This window comes from Mus caroli, unplaced genomic scaffold (assembly GCF_978045245.1).
Source record: "Mus caroli unplaced genomic scaffold, Mus_caroli_1 scaffold_20, whole genome shotgun sequence".
Classification (NCBI taxonomy): domain Eukaryota; kingdom Metazoa; phylum Chordata; class Mammalia; order Rodentia; family Muridae; genus Mus; species Mus caroli.
The window spans coordinates 50,743,636-50,762,603 of record NW_028227275.1 but is presented as its reverse complement, the minus strand read 5'-3'; the positions used below and the strand labels follow the sequence as shown (position 1 = coordinate 50,762,603).

Genomic DNA, 18,968 nt, shown 5'->3' with positions numbered 1-18,968 from the left:
TTCTGGTTTTTGTGTGGGCACTGTCCTGGTGGAGGGAAATCAGATGTCCTTGGATGGGTTTATTAGAGGGGTTCATTGTCTTGCCACACCCTTGGCGCCTGAGCGGGAAGAGAGGCTGACAGTGGTAAGAGAGGAAGTCTCAGACTCAGTCTGGGTTGGGTTTGAGTCTTTCTGGGACTAATAACTACGAATGCCACTGAGGGTTGTTACACGAACAAGTTAGAGAACAGAAGAACGAGGAGCCCTTGAACATAAACAGGCGACATATTTGCAAACTCAATGAAGACTGTGAAGAGTGTGGGAGCAGAGGGGTGGCTTTGGCTTCTGTTCTATATGAGTATGGTACAAAAACCATTTCTCAGCTGGCCGTGGTAGTCCAGGCTTGCCATCCCAGCACTTTGAAGGCAGGGACAGGAAGGTTATGAGTTAGAGTTAGCCTGGGCCACATAGTGAGAGCCTGTTCTCCTCCCCCATTTCCCTCTGCTTTTGGGACAGTAGCGTATGTGTCTCACTCTGCTCCTTTGAAGCCTCACTTCTAATTACTTTTAATTAGTTCATGTTGCTTAATTAAAAAGTGATGAACTTGGGGACCTGTCTGTTCAGATGTGTTACTCAGAGCTCTGGCAGGGCCTGAGTGCCTACAGCCTGGAGAAGGACACCCGAGGGTGATGTCAGGGAGCTTCAAATTAAGAAGGGGGCAGGGAGGTGATGGGGCTGGGGGATGATCACAATGGGTTCTTGTTTTAATTTGGGGCAGGAGTGAAGGAAGGCAGTGACACTCATCTGTGATGTTTGAAAAACCTTTGTGGGACACAGATGTTCAGGTAGAAGAAGGGTAGCCTATTTATAGAAAGACATGTCAAAGGAAGAAACAAGCCTGCTTCTTAAACAAAGAGAGACAATTAACCTAAGACCTTTCCTGGTTGCACACACAGTAGGGTAGATGCCTTGGAGGTCATGTGGGCCAGATGGTCCTGGGCAGCCCCACATGGAGGCTAGTCTAGTTCTCTATCCCACCCCTTCCTTGTGGGTGATGAGGGTGCCTCAGGGCTGTGCGAGGGCATTTTTCTGAGCTGGCTACTGGCTCATGCTCAACTTTCACTGAGTTTGGTCATCAGCGGGTTTCTCTGCTCTGACTACCTGAGTTAGCATCTTTGTGTCTCCATTGGTCCTTGTAGAGCAGTGTCCTACAAGCGCACTTAGGAAGGTGGTGGGCAGCAGGCCTTTCACCTACAGATGTGGGTAATTGAGATGCAGCCACTGTGGAGCAGGGTATCAGCCTGCCTTGCCTTCACAGGGGACTCTGCTGTAATGGGAGAATCTCCTAAGTCCAGACTGTGCACTTAGTGTCTCATAAGTATCTCTTTTCCTTAATTAATTAATTAATTAATTAATTAATTTACTTTACCTTCTGATCCAAGCTTACCTTTCCTTCTCTCCTCTCACTCCCCCCCCCCCAAAAAAAAGCAAACAGGACTGGTAAACTGTAGCTTCACAGTGGAGGCAGCTGTCAGAAGCAGCTTCAGGCAGACACACAAGGTCAGCATCTGTCATGGTGCCTGGCAGTGTGTGCCATTGGCACAGGTTGAAAATGCCAGTCATCCCTAGGTTTTGGACCCAGACTCTTGGTGAAGGGATTGGAAAAACAGATCAGGCTGATTGCTATTGGCCTTGAAGTCTCCATCCCCCTCCTCAGCTCTCTAGTGCTGGGATTACAGGCTTGTCCTGCCACGCCTGACTGCTATTCTCTTAATTGTGATAAATTCATGTTGCTTGCGCAAGTGGCTTATAACAGGAAAGTGAGCCCAGGGTGTAGGGAAATTTTCTGTGCCATCTATGAAAGTCTTAAAATAATTTAAAATAAAAGTTGTTTTTAAAGGGAAATATGGCCCGAGGCAGATGGTGAGAAAGCTGTGCTGGCGGCCAGAAGGGATCAGAGCCAGCTGGAGCCACGAGTCAGGGCAGACTCTCGAAGCTCAGTTTCCTTGGGTTAGGTATGTGTGTGAGAGGAGGTTGGGGCTGCCCCCTTGGCCTCTGAGCTGATGGTTTTCTTGCTTCCTCTTCAGCTCTCCATCTAGCCCTGAGGTCGACACCCTGAACTTCTGGGACCCCAGGAATGTGGGATTCAGAGAGGTCAGTTCTGCTGGAGACAGTTCCACACCAAGGATGCTTTTCCCAAGGACACGGTCTCTATCTTCTAGGTGCCTGGACTCCACACATGCCTAGTGCTCCTGAAATGAAGTTCTAGAACCCACAGCCACTGGACAGGACTCTAGTGGAAAAGCAATGCCTGTGAGTTTGCTTGGGCAGGCTTTGAACTCACTATATAGTTAAGTATGATCTTGAACCTCTCGTCCTCCTGCCTCAGCCTCCTGAGTGTTGGGATAACTGGTGTGTTTCCTAAAAGCAAGACTATTTCTTTACAGACTCCAGCATACATTCAGAGCATGAAACTTGACCCTGATTGCATCCTGTTACTTGACCTGTAGACCTCAATCTGTGCCTGCCCATCAATGCCTTCTTAGTAAAGGAAAACCCTAGTGCCATGGCTGCCTCTCTCAGGCCCCTCTGAGAGGAAGCTGCCCCTGAGTCTTTGTATTTTGTCTTTCAAGAAACACACGTCGGATGCTTCATAAAATGTCAAAGATCCCATTGAAAATAAATTTATTTTTATTTTATTTTCTACAAAATGAGTTTAAGGGAAATCTAGTTAAGGGGGCCAGAGGAACAAGAAGTTCACAATAAAATCTTGAAGACACATGGGGGAAAATGGGCCAAGGAAGTGCTTTGAATCAATGGCAAAATCACTCAGGGTCTTCACAGGGCAGGGCCCAGAGCAAGTGTCACTGCTGTCATCCTCCCTAGGGAGCTCCCTACTGCCAGAGCCTTTGCAGCTCCCATTAACAGGGCAACCTGGCTGTGGTGGCTCTGCACTGGCTGTCCCCATCGTGTGTGTATGTGTGTGTGTGTGTGTGTGCATGTGTGTGCATGTGTGTACAAGGCTGGCCCTAGGCCCCGTGAGAGTTGAGTGAAGGGTCAATAGTCCTGCCCGGTACAGGCCTCCCTGTTGAATGTCTGTGTGTCTATAACTGGTCCCTCCTGCTGCTTTAAGCTACAGAGAGGTGAAAGGAATGAGGGCCGAGGCAGGAGGCATAGAGCCAAGTTTAGGGGTCAGGATTCTAGCCAGAGGTGGGGCCACAGGTCTGGGAGAGTAAAGGGTGACCATTGAGGCCATGTCACAAAGGGGGTCAGTGTGTTGTGACCAAGGATTAGGGATTAAGGGGCACTATAGTATGGACATTTTAGGGTCTTGTTCTCAGAGGCACAGTGGGTACCATACTTGGAGGGCAGAGGAAGGTTAAGGGGAAGGATGGAAACCAGGTGAGGGAGTGGAGGTCAGGGAGGAAGGGATGAAGGTCAGGAGAGGGATAGAGGCTAGGGGAGAGATGAAAGTCAGAGGAAGGATGGAGGTTGGGGAGAGATGGAATCCAGGGGAATGCTTGTTGTACTCAGGGAGACTGCAGGGCTGTGTTAGAGCTTAGCCAGAGCTCCTTGACCTGAAGCCCAGCTGTCTGGAGGATGTTTTTATGGCCGTGGAGGAACATGGTGTGCTTGGCTCACTCTTCTCACTTGTACTGTGTGATACCGCATGTGAAAAGCTGAGGCTGTGGAGAGCACTGCCAGAGGCATAGGAGGTATGCTTGGAAGTGGTGACTTTTAGGAGGCAGGCCCCTCTCCATCCTTGGACTTGGGGGTGGCTGGGGTCAAGTGAGCCTAGGTTGGGTGGGAGACATCTACCTGTATCCAGGATGACTTGGCTGGGTCATTCATAATCCTTACCCAGGAAGACCTACCTCCTGACGCTCCCTGGGACTCCAACCCACTTGGCCCCTCTAGCCAGTCTTCCCACACATCTTTTGTGCCCTGGGTAATAGCAATAGCTTATGGGCTGAATCAGGCCCCACAGTACCACCTAGGTGACCTTGACCTACTTGGAAGACTTTCCTGGGCTTCATAGTTCTCTTGGAAGAAGTGAAAACCCTGCAGGCCAGAGCCAGGACTCTCCAAGGCTGTGGGATACACCTTGCCCCTGATATTCATTCTTTTACCCTGTCCCCCTCCCCTAGCTGCTATTTTGGTCCTTCCTCCACGATGGTGCGGGGTGAGCCTCTTTTCATGTCAGGATGCCAGGCCCCCACCACCCTGTAAACAGCTGAAGGATGTGGTAGGAGACAAACTTTCCACTGAGATGACTTTGAACTGGTCCCTTCACCCAGGGGCTCCCCTGCTCCTCCCAGCCGAGAAGACCCTATCCCATCTTGCCAGGCAAGAGGCTCAAGGTCAATTCTAGAGGGGTCCCTGAGGATCAGCCACATCCCAGTGTCCCTGCCCACCTTGAGGACCCTCATGGGGGTCTTCATGAATCTGCAGAAGTGGTAACATCATGGATGGAGAGTGGGGTTTGTCAGGTGTACCCTGCAAGTTAGCTTTCTGGCTTCAGAGCCTGGCAACCAGCCTGCTAGAGAAGGAGCCTCCAGGGTATATTTATGTTGGTTCTACCTAGATAGTTTTTCAAATTCCTCCTGGCCTGTCCCCTCATCTCCACTCACCCTCATTCCATTTCCCCTGCCCCATCCACTGGGGCTCTTTCAGACATCTCAAGAATGTAAAGGAACTGTAAGGGGTGCATAAAGGCACATGATTCTGGCCTGGCACACAACAGCAGACACAGACGTCCTTTAGCATAGACCTTGTCACCCTCAAGAGGCCACTCCGAGTGTCAGCCAGGGCCTGGCCACACCGTGCCAAGCAAATAGAACTGAGAGAAAGACCAGTTCCCACCCTCAGTTTCTTCTATTGAACAGTAGGGCTGGTGCCTAGCAGTCAAGCTTCTGCTAGCCAAGGACCAGAGAGGGTGAGCACTGGCCTGAGGCTGCACAGGAATTTACAGAATAGCACAGGGAGTAGAATCCAGGCTGTGGAGCAAAAAGCTTTCCCAGTGGTTCAGGACGGGAGGATGCCCTGCCTGCAGCAGCTGCGGCTCCTCCCCTAGGAATCCCCCTAGCAGTTGTGGGGAGTCTTGACTGGGAGGTACCGCATCACAGGCAACCACATCCTGGGACGGTTGCCCCAGGAAAGACTGTGGCTGATACAGCAGGGACAGAGGGGAGAGCAGGTCCAGCTCCCAGCTGCCAGCTCCTGGGGGAAGGCTGGACTCTGCTGGCAGGGTCGGGCGATGGCTGGAGTCAGGCTCGAAGTTGACTGGTATGGACACAATCTTGACCAGGCAGTGTGGTAGAAAGGCCCTTGGGCAGCCAAGGGTTGCAGGCAGCCAGCTCCTGTGGGAGAGCCAGTCTGGCCCACTGGCCTGGGAACAGTAGGTGGCTCCCAACTGCAGCCCATCCTTTGGGAGAGCCTGGGTCTCCTTTCCCTGCATTGGCCAGAGTGCTGGACCACAGTGGATGGCAGCCCTGACAGTTCTGCCCAAATGGATCAGAGCTGTCTCTACTTTGTCCACTGCTAGCCTGGATCCCTAGCACAGTGCATGCAACTGGGCTCCTACCAACGGTGTCAAGGGATGGTGGCTGCTCTCAAGCCACTTCCCCCTTGAGAGTATTTTATGGGGGCACTGGAGCACTAGGGTCATCTCCTAAGGTGGTGGGGGTTGGGGGAGATGAAGCACACCCAGGTCCCCAGCCAACCTCAGGATGCCATCTCTTATTCATTGGGGAACAACTTTAAGGGGTGTGTGTGTGTGTGTGTGTGTGTGTGTGTGTGTGTGTGTCCAGATGTCCCTCAGGACTGAACATGGGTGGCCAGAGTGCAGATGTGCGTGGTATCACATTCCTTATTCTTACTGGATCCTCCAGAACATTCCATGATAAGAACTTGGGCTCCTCTACCCCTGAGGAAACATATGTTGTCACATATGTGCACGTACGTACACACACACAAACACATACAGCACTGAGTTTAAAGAATTGTCAAGACACACCTAGTTTTCACTCAGTAATCGTTTAATCTCTGGCACTCAGGACAGGCCACTGTAGCCTGGCTGGGACCCTCCAGTTCTCTGACGCTGTGGAGAGGACCTGTTGAAGGTCTTGGCTGCAATAAACACACTCTCCCAAAGTGTTCCTGCCAACCCAAGGGGATCTGTGGGGACTCAGAGCTTTTGGTGCCCTCTAGCCCTCCAGAACAGATCCCTGCATTCTTGTCCTAATGGGGCTGTGGATCCCCTGACTCCCACAGGGCAGGGATGCTCTTGTAAAGCCCAAGGAATTAAGAATAATGTTCAGTTGTCCAGGGATAGAGAAAGGAGTCCAGCTAGTGCCTGTGGTGGACTCAGAGACCTCTGGAAGCAAGCATGTATTCGCCATGGTTACTCTTAGGTGACAGTGCCCAGGGAGGCCATGCCCATGCTAAAGCGGCTGCTACTCTGATTGAGGCCCCAGGTTGTATTGAGACATCGCTGACTTCCTGGGTGATAATGGCAGCCCCTGGCCCAGGCCCTGTATTTCAGCAGTGGGTGGACTATTCAGCCCCTTCAGCAGCTTCCTGAGCCTTAGGATCAAAGTGCCAGACACAGAGTGAGATAAGGCCTCAGGGTCACTTAGCATGACCCTTCACCACTACCAAGAAGTGGCCAGACCCTGTTTGTTCAGGGACTCAGCTCTCACACCACTGGCTTTGTCTTCTGTTCCGGGATCCTGCAGGTTAATCGATGGGTGGAGGATGAGGGGCTGGGAGAATGCCTACCCTTCTACCTCTGCTAGGGGCTAGAACAGGAGAGCAGAGGGAGGGGCCACCCAGGAGCCTCGGGGACCCAGGCTAGGCTGCTCCGATGTCATCGTAGTCCTCCTCCTCATCAATGGAGTCTGTTTGGGGGCCAGGGGGTCCTGTGGGGGACAAGAGAATCAAGTCAGTAAGGGACACAGTGGCTACCTCTGCCATGAGAAAGTGAGAGTGAGCAGGCCTGTGTCCATCCCCTACCCCAGTTCCTGAGGCACCATCTGAAACCATCTTATCTTTTTGTTTACTGCTGCCTCCAGCCAGAGCCTTGTCTAGTACAGAGCTGAGGTTCCCAGGCTGGTGCATGTGGCCAACGAGCAGTTTCTGTTTGAATGCCTCCACTGACAGTAAGCTCACTTCCTCTCACAGAAACTTCCGAATATTTCTCCATCCTACCCATATCCTCTACGGCCCACCCGCGTCCCCAGCTACCTGGACATTCAAACTGTTCCGCTGGAGGATGCTGGGGTGGTGGCTGGAAGTTCTGGTACCACTCTCCCGATGAGGTGCTGGAGCTGTCATCGGCTGAGGGCCCTGCTGAAGACCGGAGCTAGTTACGCTCTGCCAGGAGCCTGGCTGCGCATGAGCTCCCAGAGCCAGAAGCCCTGAAGACTCAGGAGAGCCAAGTCTGAAACTGGACAAATATGGAAATGAAGGCCCAGAGAGGGAAGGAGACTTGTCCAAGGTCACACAGCCAGCCAGCAGCTCAGGGTTTGGCTCTATGCCTTTTCTGGGCAGGTTGGACACAGGGTTGGGAACATGGAAGGACACACAGTTACCTGAAAACACTGCTGGAGAGCCAGCCAGTTCCAAGTTGGGGGGCTGCTCTGTGAGGGGACTCTTCTCAGAAAAAAACGCCTGGGAATTCCATGGAGGTGGCTTGCTGCTGGGATCATTGCAGTAGCCCTCCTCAGAGGAGGTGCTGGAATCACTGTTGTTCCTTATGTGGTACTGAGAGCTCCGAGAGGGGACATCTATCACACAGGGTCTGGGGTCAGCAGCTGGGATGTGGGAAACATGCAACTCTTCAAGTCCTGGGTCAGGAAAAGGGAAGAAAGTATGGAAGCAAGAGAGCTTTAAGTTAGGCTCCCAACAGAACTTACTACCTATGGGAATGTTTAGGCCCGAGACACTAGTTGAGGGAAGCTGCTGCTAATGCATCCTGGGGTGAGCTTAGCTACTGAGTTTGGAGGCAAGGTCGGCACCCTGCCTCTCTTCTCCAAGACCTGCCCCCTCTGGACTCACCTTCCTCCAAGGGTGGCATCTGAAACCTGTTCTGCTGAGCTTCCTCCTCTGTGACCCGGTGTCTCTGGGAATCTGTAGGAAGCAGAGTAGGGTAAAGGATTCTGTCTCCTGTACCAGGGGCCTGGAGGAGGGACTACCCTGACTTGGACAGGGGTCAACTCTCATCTAAATTTTCATCTCGAGTCTAGGGTGTCTCAGGTCTACCGTGAACCAGTGTGGAGACACTGGTAGTTTCTGGCTAGAAACCTACTGTCCCGTGCCACAGATGCTCCGTATAAGAGTGTTACCAACTCTGGGCTTGCCTTCATGTCCTGGTTGCTCCAGAAATGGGCTGGCATTTGCCCTGGGAGGCACTGCTTTAGGGCTAAGGAGAAACCACCTGGCCCAGAATATTGCGTCCTGTGTAGTTTTAAGGCTCAGGATCAGGCTTAAGTTGAGTGTTAAGAATGTGGGTCAGCTCTTTGAAGCCTAACAGTGATCTTGCGTTTCAATGTCATTGTATTTGGGACACAACATTGCACCTTGTACACGTGGGATCAGATGCCCCACAGTATCTGAGTAGTTGCCAAACACCAAGCATATCAGAGAGTCTGCAAGTCAGCAGGTGGGGTGGAGATATAGACTACTGCCTAGTGTCCATCTTCCCCTGTCTAATCCTCAGCTACCTGGGAGAAGTCTCCCTGTCCCACCCTTCTTACAGTGAGTAGGCTTGTGTGCTGCGTGGAGGGATGGAAGGGAAGGATGTCCTTGTCCTGCTATGTGGTTATGGCAATGACTCTGCATCATGTAAAGGCAATGTCCTAGGGAGCTCACAGCAGCATCAAAGGAACCTGGGGTTCCCACAACTTTCAGGACTCTGGTATTTGGAGGGTTTCTGATACACATGGTGGAACTCTGGTCCTAGCTTGATGGCATAGTAGGTGTAAGTGGGGTCCAAGGGCATGCTCCAGGTAGATCCACAGAGGCACAGGACTCTGGCCTAGTCTGTCCTTCCAACATTGCCAGGACCCTGATGCAAGTGCCATCTTCCCTGGTCCTGTTCCCAGCAGGCAGTGGGAGAACCAGACAAACTGACTAGGAGGTGTGAGCTGGCACAGCAGTGGCGGGGACTGTGCAGGCCAGAGTGAAGCGTGGTTTGGTGATGATGGGTGTGTACGGATTCGCCTGAATCGTGTCTCACCTGGACCCTTGGCATTTGCAGAGTCTCAAGCATCTAGGCCTGGTGATGGCTCTGAGACCTAGCCAACAACAGCACAGGAGACACTCCCGTGAATAGTCAGGTCTCCAGGGTCAAAGGGCACATTGAAAGTGTTACTTTACGACCATTCAGAATCAATACAGAGGAGCATCAAGGAAGTCGTGTGAAAGCCCTGTGGGCACCAGCAGATGCCCTCCTACATGTAGGTCCCAAACCTCTGAGGCCAGCCCAGCACTCACTGTAGAAGGTGGTCAGGGCCACAGGCGGCTGGGAGCTGAAGTCATAGTGCTCATAGTCGGAGTCAGAACTGGAGTCCGAGTCTGCAGGGACCCGGGGCTGGATGAACAGCATAGGAGCTGGGGAGAGAAGAGAGGGTTGGGGGCCAGGGCACAGCCCCAAGATGGGCATAAGGCTTGAGGGCCCAGTAGCAGGGACAGGGATAGAGTAGCAAGTGACCAATGTTGTTTCAAAAATGCAATGACATTGAACTTAAAACTCTTTAAAGGCAAATTATGTGTCCTAAAGGGTGAGTGACTCTGTGTGTGTGTGTGTGTGTGTGTGTGTGTATGTGTGTGTGTGTAGAGACTAGTCCCAGGAGATAGTGTATCCCTGGCTGGCCTGGCCTTCTCTATGCCAATAGGGCTGGCCTTGAATGCACTGAGATCTGAGCCCTAGGATTAAAATCACGTGCCACTGGCCACCATGCTCTGCACCACATAGGTTCTCTTGCTGGGACCTGGAGCTTGCTGACTAGACTAGACTGGCTGGCTAGCAAGGCCTGAGCATCTGCTCATCTCAGCTCCCCTCTCCCCCACCCCCCCACCCCCGCCCCACTAGGCTTACAGCCTCGTGCCACCATGCCCGGCTTCTGCATGGATACTGGACTGGGGATTGACTCAGGTCCTCACATTTGCAAGGCCAGCACTTTAACTGACTGAGGGAGCTATCTCTCTAGTCCTAATTCTTTTACTCAGAGAAAATGAAAAAAAAAAAACCCATTATTTCTTTTAAAGAAAAAATAGGGTCTCAGGTAGCTCATATTAGCTTCAAACTCAAGGTGACCCTGATCTGCTGATCCTCCTGCCTCCACCTCCAAAGTTCTGGCATTACAGGAGTGCAGCATCATGTCTGGGTTATATGGTGCTGAGCATTGAACCACAAGGCCTGTGTGTTTTAAGCACTTTACCAGCATAGCCACACGCCCAGCCCTGGTTCCGGGAGGACAGCGATGGACTCTGTTGGTCATCTGGTTGGGAAGCGTCTTGAGAAGTGACATCACAAGTCTACTAGCCAGTGAGCAAAGCCAACCTTTCTTCTGAGAGCCAACATCTCAAACACTTGGCTTGCGTTTGCCCAGAACTCAAAAGCCCAGAGTTGGTACAAGATGAGCTAGAAGGTCACTTGTCTGCTAAGCCAAAGGCTCTGAACTGCTCAAGGCAACACAGTTTGTGCACAGTCTGGCCTGGGCTCCTCTCCTGTTGCTGCCACTTCAGCCTCAGCAGTAATGACCCTCCAGAGTCTACCCTCCCTGTCTTCCCCCTGCCTTCCCCATGGGTGACATCCTACCTTCTTTGGCAATGGTGATAGGGACAGGATGGTAGTTATTGATCCCTGTTTGGTTGGCAGTAGACAGTTGCTGGTGGTTCACTGAAGCAGGGAGGGCTGGGGGAAGGGAGGCAGAGAGCCTATGCATCACTTTCATTGTGTCTGCCTCCCAGTCTTCCAAGTTCCAGGTTCAAGGACGCATCTGCTTCACCCATACCCAACACAAACACAGAGTCTGCTTCTCCCAAGAGGCCTCCGCAAGCAGGCTCCACTACTGGGCATGCTGGGAAAATCTTTCCCACCATCAAGAGGTTTTCCCTAGGCCTGAGCTGGGTGGTCTTGCAGGATCACGTCTCTTCTACACTTCACCTACTGGGGCATGCCTGCGCCTCATAACTGCAGTTTCCTGTGCAGTAGCTCTGGGAATGTCACACCTACCGTATTGTCCTTTGGCTCTCAAGAGAAGAATAGCTATGAAGATGGTGGAGACAAGGAGGAGAATTCCCAGGACAATACAGAGAATGAGAAGTGTCAGCTCTTGTGAGTCCTTATCCTTCACGCTCACTGGCACAGAAGATTCTGGAAACAGGAAGTCCAATTCAGGCAGAAAAAGAAACAGATGCGGGCTCCCTTCACACCTTTCCTTGACTTTCTACCCATGAACTGATCCACTTTCCTTCTCACGATTGTCCTCCTCCCTTCTTCTATTCAAATCTTTCCATCTTGGCTTTTAAGTGCTTCATATATGGTAAGTGCTCCGTAAGTGTGTATTAAATAAGCAATTGACTAAAAGCATTTACTGCCAGAAAATTTCCTCTGGCTCCCAGCCCACAGCTTGTTCTATTCCCCGCACCCCCAAATCCTCCACCCCACACCCCCACCTTCAGCACTAGTTTTTGTTCAGTAGACAATTATTTAGTGCCACTGTGTTTCAGGCATTATATCCTAGGGTTACAACATGATGACATTATCACAGGCCTGGAGGCTCTGTCAAGTGGGAAGATGTCAAGTTGGGCCACATGCATTGGCTGTCTGTGTCTACTTCCCCAGGGAAAATACAGCACTCAGTCCTCATTTTCTTCCCCTTTCTAACTGCTGACAGGGTGGTCTGGGCTAGGAAGGGAAGGGAGATTTGGTAGCCAGAACAGTGTGAGTGGTTGCTGAGATGTGGGGGCTTTGGGGTGTAGACCTCAGGAAAACCCTGAGGCTAAGTGAAGTGTTAATGATGGGCCCACACACGTGGCCCCTAGAGGCTGCATCTTTCTTTGCTCTTTGGAGTAGGTATGACTCTTCACTCTAACTCCAAAAGGGGACATGGGAGCTGTGAGTCCTGCCAGCCTCAGCCCATAGCCTGGGCAGCTCCCAGCATTCACCCCTGTCGATCTATCTCTTTATCCACAGCCAGGGTCTCTGGCAGGATCTGGTCCTTCAGTCTCTCCTCCAAGCCCTATCCTAGACATATTGAGGGTCTGAGGCAGGATGTGAGTGATTTAGGCAGTGGGGAAGGGAAACCAGCCAGTGCTTGGCTTCCATATATATGGCTCTTATAGCTCAACCCATTCTAAGTGATAGAAAACTACTTGATAAATGACTTCATATCAGTATCCCTAGAAAGATATCTTGATTGCCATCCCCCAAACTCAAGGAACCTGAGGCTCAGAGACATGATGACACACAGCTGGGATGTAAGCCCGAGGAGTCAGCCCTGCTGCTGGAAATAGAGTTAATGTTTGTAGCTCTGGCCTACAGGGCTGCTATCTCTAACCTCTGAACCCCAGCTTGCTCCTTGGTATCAGACTGTAGAGAGGCTTGGCTCAGTTGATTCGGGAGGCAGAAACACTTGAGAAATAACGCAGGAGGGCAGTAGACCCCAGGTTCTAAACCTTGTTCACACTGACTGGTGGTCTTGGTATCCCACCACCTGGCCAGCCCAGGAGTGTTGCACCCAAGTGGTTCCAAAGCATTTGGGATCCTTCTGGATCAAGGAGGGGTGGGGTGTGTGTGTGTGTGTGTGTGTGTGTGTTGCTCACATAAGTCCTATATGGCAGGATGTCCCCCTGAGGAACTAGTTCATTCACAGGATTGGGGAGTCCTAGAAAAAAGCCATCAGTTTGTCCCCAGGCAGATGGCCAGGATTGTATGAACACACATGCACACCTGTACTGCCGGGGAAAAGCTACACTCACCTATCGTGACTGGAACTCTGGAAGGCACTTCAGAAGTAGACAAATTGAGATGTCTCTGGGAGCCTGTTGGAAAGTACCACACATTCACTTAGTGAGCTTACTGAGTTCCTACTGTGTACCTAGAAACGTGCCTTAGAACCGTGGAGTATTCCCGTTGTGGGCAAAAGGGTACAAAAACTGCCCAGGCCACCTGCCATGAGGGGATCCCCTGGCAAGCTGGCCAGGCAATGCCCAGGCAATGCTTCAGTTAGAATGGGGGTGGGTAGAGCTGCTGGAGACCCTCTGTCCTTTCTCCACTCAACTTTCTTTTCTTTTTAATATTTATTTATTATTATGCATAAGTACACTGTAGCTGACTTCAGACATACCAGAAGAAGGTATCATATCTCATTATGAGATGGTTGTGAGCCACCATGTGGTTGCTGGGATTTGAACTCAGGACCTTTGGAAGGGCAGTCAGCGCTCTTACCCACTGAGCCATCTCGCCAGCCCTCCACTCAACTTTCAGTTTGCTGTTTGGGACTTCAGGAGCCAGGGAGCTTTGTCCTCCTTAGCATAATCCACACCCCCTTCTAATTGCTTCTTAGGGTTTGGAGCTTACACAGCCCATTAGCTGTAGCATCTCCAGCTACCTGGTGAAGCATCCTTTATTCTGAAGACACAGGAGTTGAGGAACTGTCCCAGTCCTGGCTGGTAAACGGGAGCTGGAGCTCAGAGTCAGGGGTCTGAACTCCACAGAGAGGCCAACACTGTGTTCCCACAAGTGGAACCTCAGCTTCATACTATAACACCTCTGCAGGTGCAACCATGGCCTCACTAGGTATGATAGCATGTCAAGAGTCTGGACAATATTTATTTTTAGTTTCTTTCACCACACCAAACATATCAGAATTCTAGGTGTTTCTTTCCTCCTTCCCTCCCATCCTCCTTTCTTTCCTTCCTTGAGGTGTTGAGCTTTGAACCCAGGGCTTCATGCAAACTAGGCAAGTGGTTTACCACTGAGCTACACTTCCAGACTGCATTCGTTTGTCTTTATGGTCTATAAGACATCAATGCTGCGACTTGCCACTGTAGTCTTAGAGTTGGTGAAGGACAGTAGAAGCCACCTCCTACAGTGGCATAAGGCTAAACTGAGACAAGCTATGGAGAGCTTGGCAGTGCTTGGCATGTGATTTATAGCTCCAGATGTTGTCTCGATTGTTATTACCATCCGTGTTTCCCAATCTGATTTTTCCCGAAATCACCACCTACTGAACCATTTCCAATAAACATAATAATGACTTCCTTGATAAATACTTAACCCATGAATTTGGGTCTGAGCTGACCATATTGCAGAACAAAACAAAACCATCCTAATTAATGTCTGCCTGTGCATGGCAAGTGCAATGGTCTTTCTTGGGCCAGTATATGCCAGCTGTCGGCAGAGACAAAATCTGTGGACTAAATCTAGTGGTGGAGGGGCTGGGGAAGGAATACCTGAGCAGACAACCCTGGCTGCCTGCGACTGGCTGCACAGGTTGGAGTTGTTGAACCACCAGGAACAGTTGCTGAGGGCAGGCTCCTGTCCTTTGCAGGAGTAGTACATTCTACCGTCCAGGGAGTGTGGCAGCCCCCTGGGCCAAGTCACTGCTGATCCGCAACCCAAGGACCGACAGAGCACTTTGGCCTCAGATGAGTACCACTCGCTGTCACACACTGTGCTCCAGACACCCCGGAAGTACACTTCCACTTGCCCTTCGCAGGAGTCAATGCCTCCAGTCAGGCGCCAGGACTGGTGCTCTGTGGGCAGGTGATAAAGTCAAGCTAAATGCTTTGGGTCCAAATCCCTGCCGACCTAGAGCATCAATGCAGAGAAGAACCCAGATAGCCCTATGTGTTTTCTCTCTTGCATCTGTGACCCCTTTGTCCACCCCAGATGCTACGGCCCTCTCTAGACCCTGGCTGCTCAAAGCATGGGCTGTGAACAGGAAGAAGAAGCTGCATGGGGGGGGGGGCGGGGGGGATGGTTACGATAACTTTATTAACACCCGCCATTTTTGTGGATATACACAAGAAGCACAGGCCAAACAGAGCCCCTGGTAAACATATCCTGCCCTCCAGGCTCACTGACCTGAGCACACCACTCCTGCGTCCTCCTTGTGACCACAGTACTGGTCTCCTGGCCGTCCCGGGCAGTCCCACAGGTAAGCCTCAGTCCCAGAGCAGTTCACCTGGTCGCGGTGGATGGGTCCTTGGCCTGGGGTGAAGTGCAAGCCGGCCAGCGCCTTCACTGCCCAGCCGCACTTCAGTTGCTTACACACTACGTGTGCATCCTGCAGGTCCCACGTGTCGTCGCACACGGTACCCCATTTACCATGCTCCAGCATCTCCACTCGGCCAGCACAGCGGCTGCTACCATCCACTAACCGCACCGCTTGGTTCTCTGGAGGTGGGAGGGTTTTAGATTGTTAGTGGTGGGCACAGGAAGAGTGGGGCGTTGGACTCAGTGGGAATGGCTGTAATCTGGAGGGTTTTGGAGTCCATTCTAAACTGAGAACCCAGTCGGTGGGCGTGGTTTTGAGATAATGTGGGAGGAACTTGAAATGCAGGAGGAAGGACTAAAGACGATGTAGGTGTGGCCTTGAGTGAAGGTCTTGGCCACCAAGCCTTAGCCAAAGGCAGCTTCAGAATGTGGGGAAAGGCTGGACATACAGATCCCAATCAGGAAGGAGACAGAGAATACACTAAAGACTGGGTTAGGATAGAGGACTAAAGGGGACTAAGTGGATGCTCTGGATATCTAGCAGAAGAGGAGTCTGCAGGCCACATTCGGAAGCGACACTCAAATCTGAAAATGACATAATTTGATGTGGGCAACCATGTGGAACTCTTAAGTTTGCATGACTTGGGAGGGTGGGAGTGGGGTGGAAGTCTGGAGACCAAGGTTTGGCTGCAATGTTTAAACCGGAGGTGTAGGGTAGATATGTAGGCAGGCATGTGTACCTGTGCAGGTGACCCACACCAGCCGCCTGTCGCTGCTACACTCCTGGTCCTGCACCTTGCAGAACTGCCAGTTGGCTTCCCTGCATCTCACAGTTGGTGCCCGCGCCCACGTCGTATTCCCGGCGCTGCTAGTGTTCCCAGAAGTGGCTCCTGGTGGAAGCTCAGAGGTGGGTGGCATCAGGTAGGTAACCTTTCCCGAATCACCACAGTTCAGCGCTTTGCACACAGCCTCGGTAGCAGTCCAGTTCCAGTGTGCCGCACACACAGGCTCCCAGGACTCTAGTAGAACCATCACAGATCCGCTGCAGCGACTGCTCCCGTTCACCAGGCGAACTGGAAGGGTGGAAAGCGAGCTGGGACTTCATCAGATCTTTGTTCCCCAACCAGGGTAGGACGATCCCTTTACCCTGTTTCATGACCTTGAACACCACCCCTCCCAACTCCGGACCTCAGGCCTTCCCTCCGGTAGGGTACCACTGGGTTGCCTCACTGAGAAGACAGGAGAACTTCAAGGCCTGACCCTAGCATTCAATTGAGAGAAGAGGTGCGGCTCAAGAATTGCTATGGAGCTTAGGGAGGCTTGGACCAGAAGCAGGGTCTCACAATCCCCTCTCTGGTGCCCCTGTCTCCGCTGGAACCTTTTGTAACAGAAAAGCAAGGTTCTGGCTCAAGTCTCTTTTCTGGTCCCTCGGCTGCACTAAAGTTACTATCCTAGAGGGCATGACAGTGACAAGACCTGCAGTTGCAGTGGTTGGGGGTGACCTCCCTATAGGAACCTTTCTTAGGAATGACCTGTCCAATCCTGCTCCCTAGTATGTACCCCACTGCTCTGTCCCAGCTGTGCACAGAGTAGGGCCTCAATAAACACATGGAGAACAAATGAAAGACTGGGATGGCAGTGCTCATGACTCCACCACAAACTCTAGCTTCCTCTGCACAAACCTCTTAAGTATCTTGGGTGTACATGAGACTCTCAAATAGAGAGGAGCCTGCATCCCTGGACCAGGAGGAAGAAGTGATCTCGAGAGTCAGAGGGCTTCTTTGGCACCTGAAATTCCACTGTCCTTGTTATCTGAGACCCAGTCTACTTGGTCCCAGAAAGTTGACTGTAGTAACAGGAATGTGATTTGCTTACCTAGGTCCAAGGGCATGTTCGGGATGCTGCCATTTTTGTGTTGGCCAGATGGGGCTGGAGATGGGAGACCTGAAATGAACCAGCGGCAGCCAGGGTGAGTAAGGGAGCTATGGCCTGGGGGAGCTCCTGGTCCTGCACCTTGCAGAACTGCCAGTCGGCTTCCCTGCATCTCACAGTTGGTGCCTGCGCCCACGTCGTATTCCCGGCGCTGCTAGTGTTCCCAGAAGTGGCTCCTGGTGGAAGCTCAGAGGTGGGTGGCTTCAGGTGTCACAGAATGCTCTAGTGACAGGGGCCTGCCGAGGCTTGTGGGGAAATGGGGTGCTCAGCCTTGGTTCCTTTGTCCCCCTCAGGATGGAAAATTTTCTCAAACTTTGTGGGAACTGCTGAGCTACAAAGTGCTTTCAGACGCCAAGAAACTAGTTTTCTCTTAGGACCTGTTCCAGTCTTTGCATACTGTAATCCATTTACTCTCAGCAGCACAGTGCGGCATATTGTTAGTGGTCCCACCTTACAGATCAGAAAGGGAAACTCGGGTGATAAAAATGCATTGCTCATGCCACATAGGATGTGTCTGTCCCTTCAGAGCCATTACTGTCCACTCTGTCCCAGGAGGCTGACCTCAGCATCTGCCTAGGGCTTTAGATTTCTGTGGGATCCAGGCTATGGGCGCTACAACAGAGCTGGAGGGAGGAAGGAGAGAAGTGTCTCCCCCTCCCCAACCCCGGCTCCCTCCCTGTGAGATCCCTTGAGCAGACCATCCCTCATCTGAATGCCACAGCTTCTCTCAAAGTATAAGCCTCTCCTCAGTTGTCTCCCTCTGGGTCTCCCTGATCACTCTCCTGTCTAGAGTCCAGGGAAATCCCATGGCATCACCCTTTTAGACACAGCCCTCCCTCTCTAGGTGTCTCCATGACCCTGACCAAAAGAATTCAGGTCTTTAGTTGCAAGACTTCACCAATTCCATCCTTTGCTGCCCAGCTTGATCTAGATGGGGCAATGACTCAGAATTCAAAGCACAAACTCCACAGTGACTGTAACACTCAGAGCGAGAATTCAGATGTGCACGAGTGAAGATTGCATAATTTTACAGAATTCTGGTTCCCACAGCAACGAGCCCTGTGCTCCAGTGTGGCTTTCGATATTTCTGCATGTGCAGAGGGAAGGAGCAGAGGGGAGGGTTGGGTTGGTGGCCAGGGTGGGGAGCTGTGTTAGCATGTGGTTGAGACTGTATCTATCTGGCCATATGTCCAAGTGTGTGTGTGTGTAAAACCGTGTTGGGGTTTGCGGGGTTCAGCTCACTTTAGTATCATCTCTTTCTCTTGGTATGGACAATCACTTTCTTGTGTGTAGAGGTGCATATTATTTTATATTATTTTCCCTATACTAGAAAGTCCTAGAGGGCAGATTCCAGTTGGGTCTTTCAGGATGCTCAGCATAGTGTTGATTGGCTGACAGAATGGAAGCACAGAGTAGAAGCTGCCAGCTCCCTGCCCCCCTTCCCCCCCCAAATCATCCCCAGTTTATTGAGACTGGCTGCACTCGAGAACTGTGGACTTTGTTTTACAGTCATTGTCACATCACTGGATGCAAAAAAGAGCCTGGTTTCTGTGATCTTGGATTTCTGTGCTACCTTGAGCTCTCCTTCCACCATGGTCTCTGTTCACAGAGGCTCCAGGACAGGGCAAGTCTTTCCTCTGTGTCACCAACACTTTGCCCAGTCCCACAGTTCCCATTTCAAATTGGGTTACTTTTTTTCTTCAATAAAGTATAGTTTGAAAAACAAACAAACAAACAAACAAACAAACATTTGCCTTCCCCATGAATCTCCTTGGTGACATTAAGATGCCTGGACCTAAAAAGAAAGCAGTGCTGGATGGGAGAGACA

General features: G+C 51.5%; 1 protein-coding gene across 1 annotated transcript in view; it reads right to left on the bottom strand.

The window, feature by feature from the left end:
- Positions 1-6,708: 6,708 nt before the first annotated feature.
- The window catches only part of Cd6 (CD6 molecule), a 39,584-nt gene continuing 27,324 nt past the window's right edge, over positions 6,709-18,968 (bottom strand). The window contains exons 2-13 of the mRNA XM_029472742.1: positions 17,084-17,152; positions 15,949-16,281; positions 15,077-15,388; positions 14,443-14,745; positions 12,967-13,029; positions 11,219-11,359; positions 10,802-10,897; positions 9,475-9,591; positions 8,038-8,109; positions 7,572-7,826; positions 7,225-7,326; positions 6,709-6,899 (exon numbers count right to left, since the gene is read on the bottom strand). Coding sequence (XP_029328602.1) covers positions 6,832-6,899; positions 7,225-7,326; positions 7,572-7,826; positions 8,038-8,109; positions 9,475-9,591; positions 10,802-10,897; positions 11,219-11,359; positions 12,967-13,029; positions 14,443-14,745; positions 15,077-15,388; positions 15,949-16,281; positions 17,084-17,152 — 1,931 coding nt within the window. The 3' untranslated portion in view covers positions 6,709-6,831. The remainder of the gene's footprint in view (positions 6,900-7,224; positions 7,327-7,571; positions 7,827-8,037; positions 8,110-9,474; positions 9,592-10,801; positions 10,898-11,218; positions 11,360-12,966; positions 13,030-14,442; positions 14,746-15,076; positions 15,389-15,948; positions 16,282-17,083; positions 17,153-18,968) is intronic.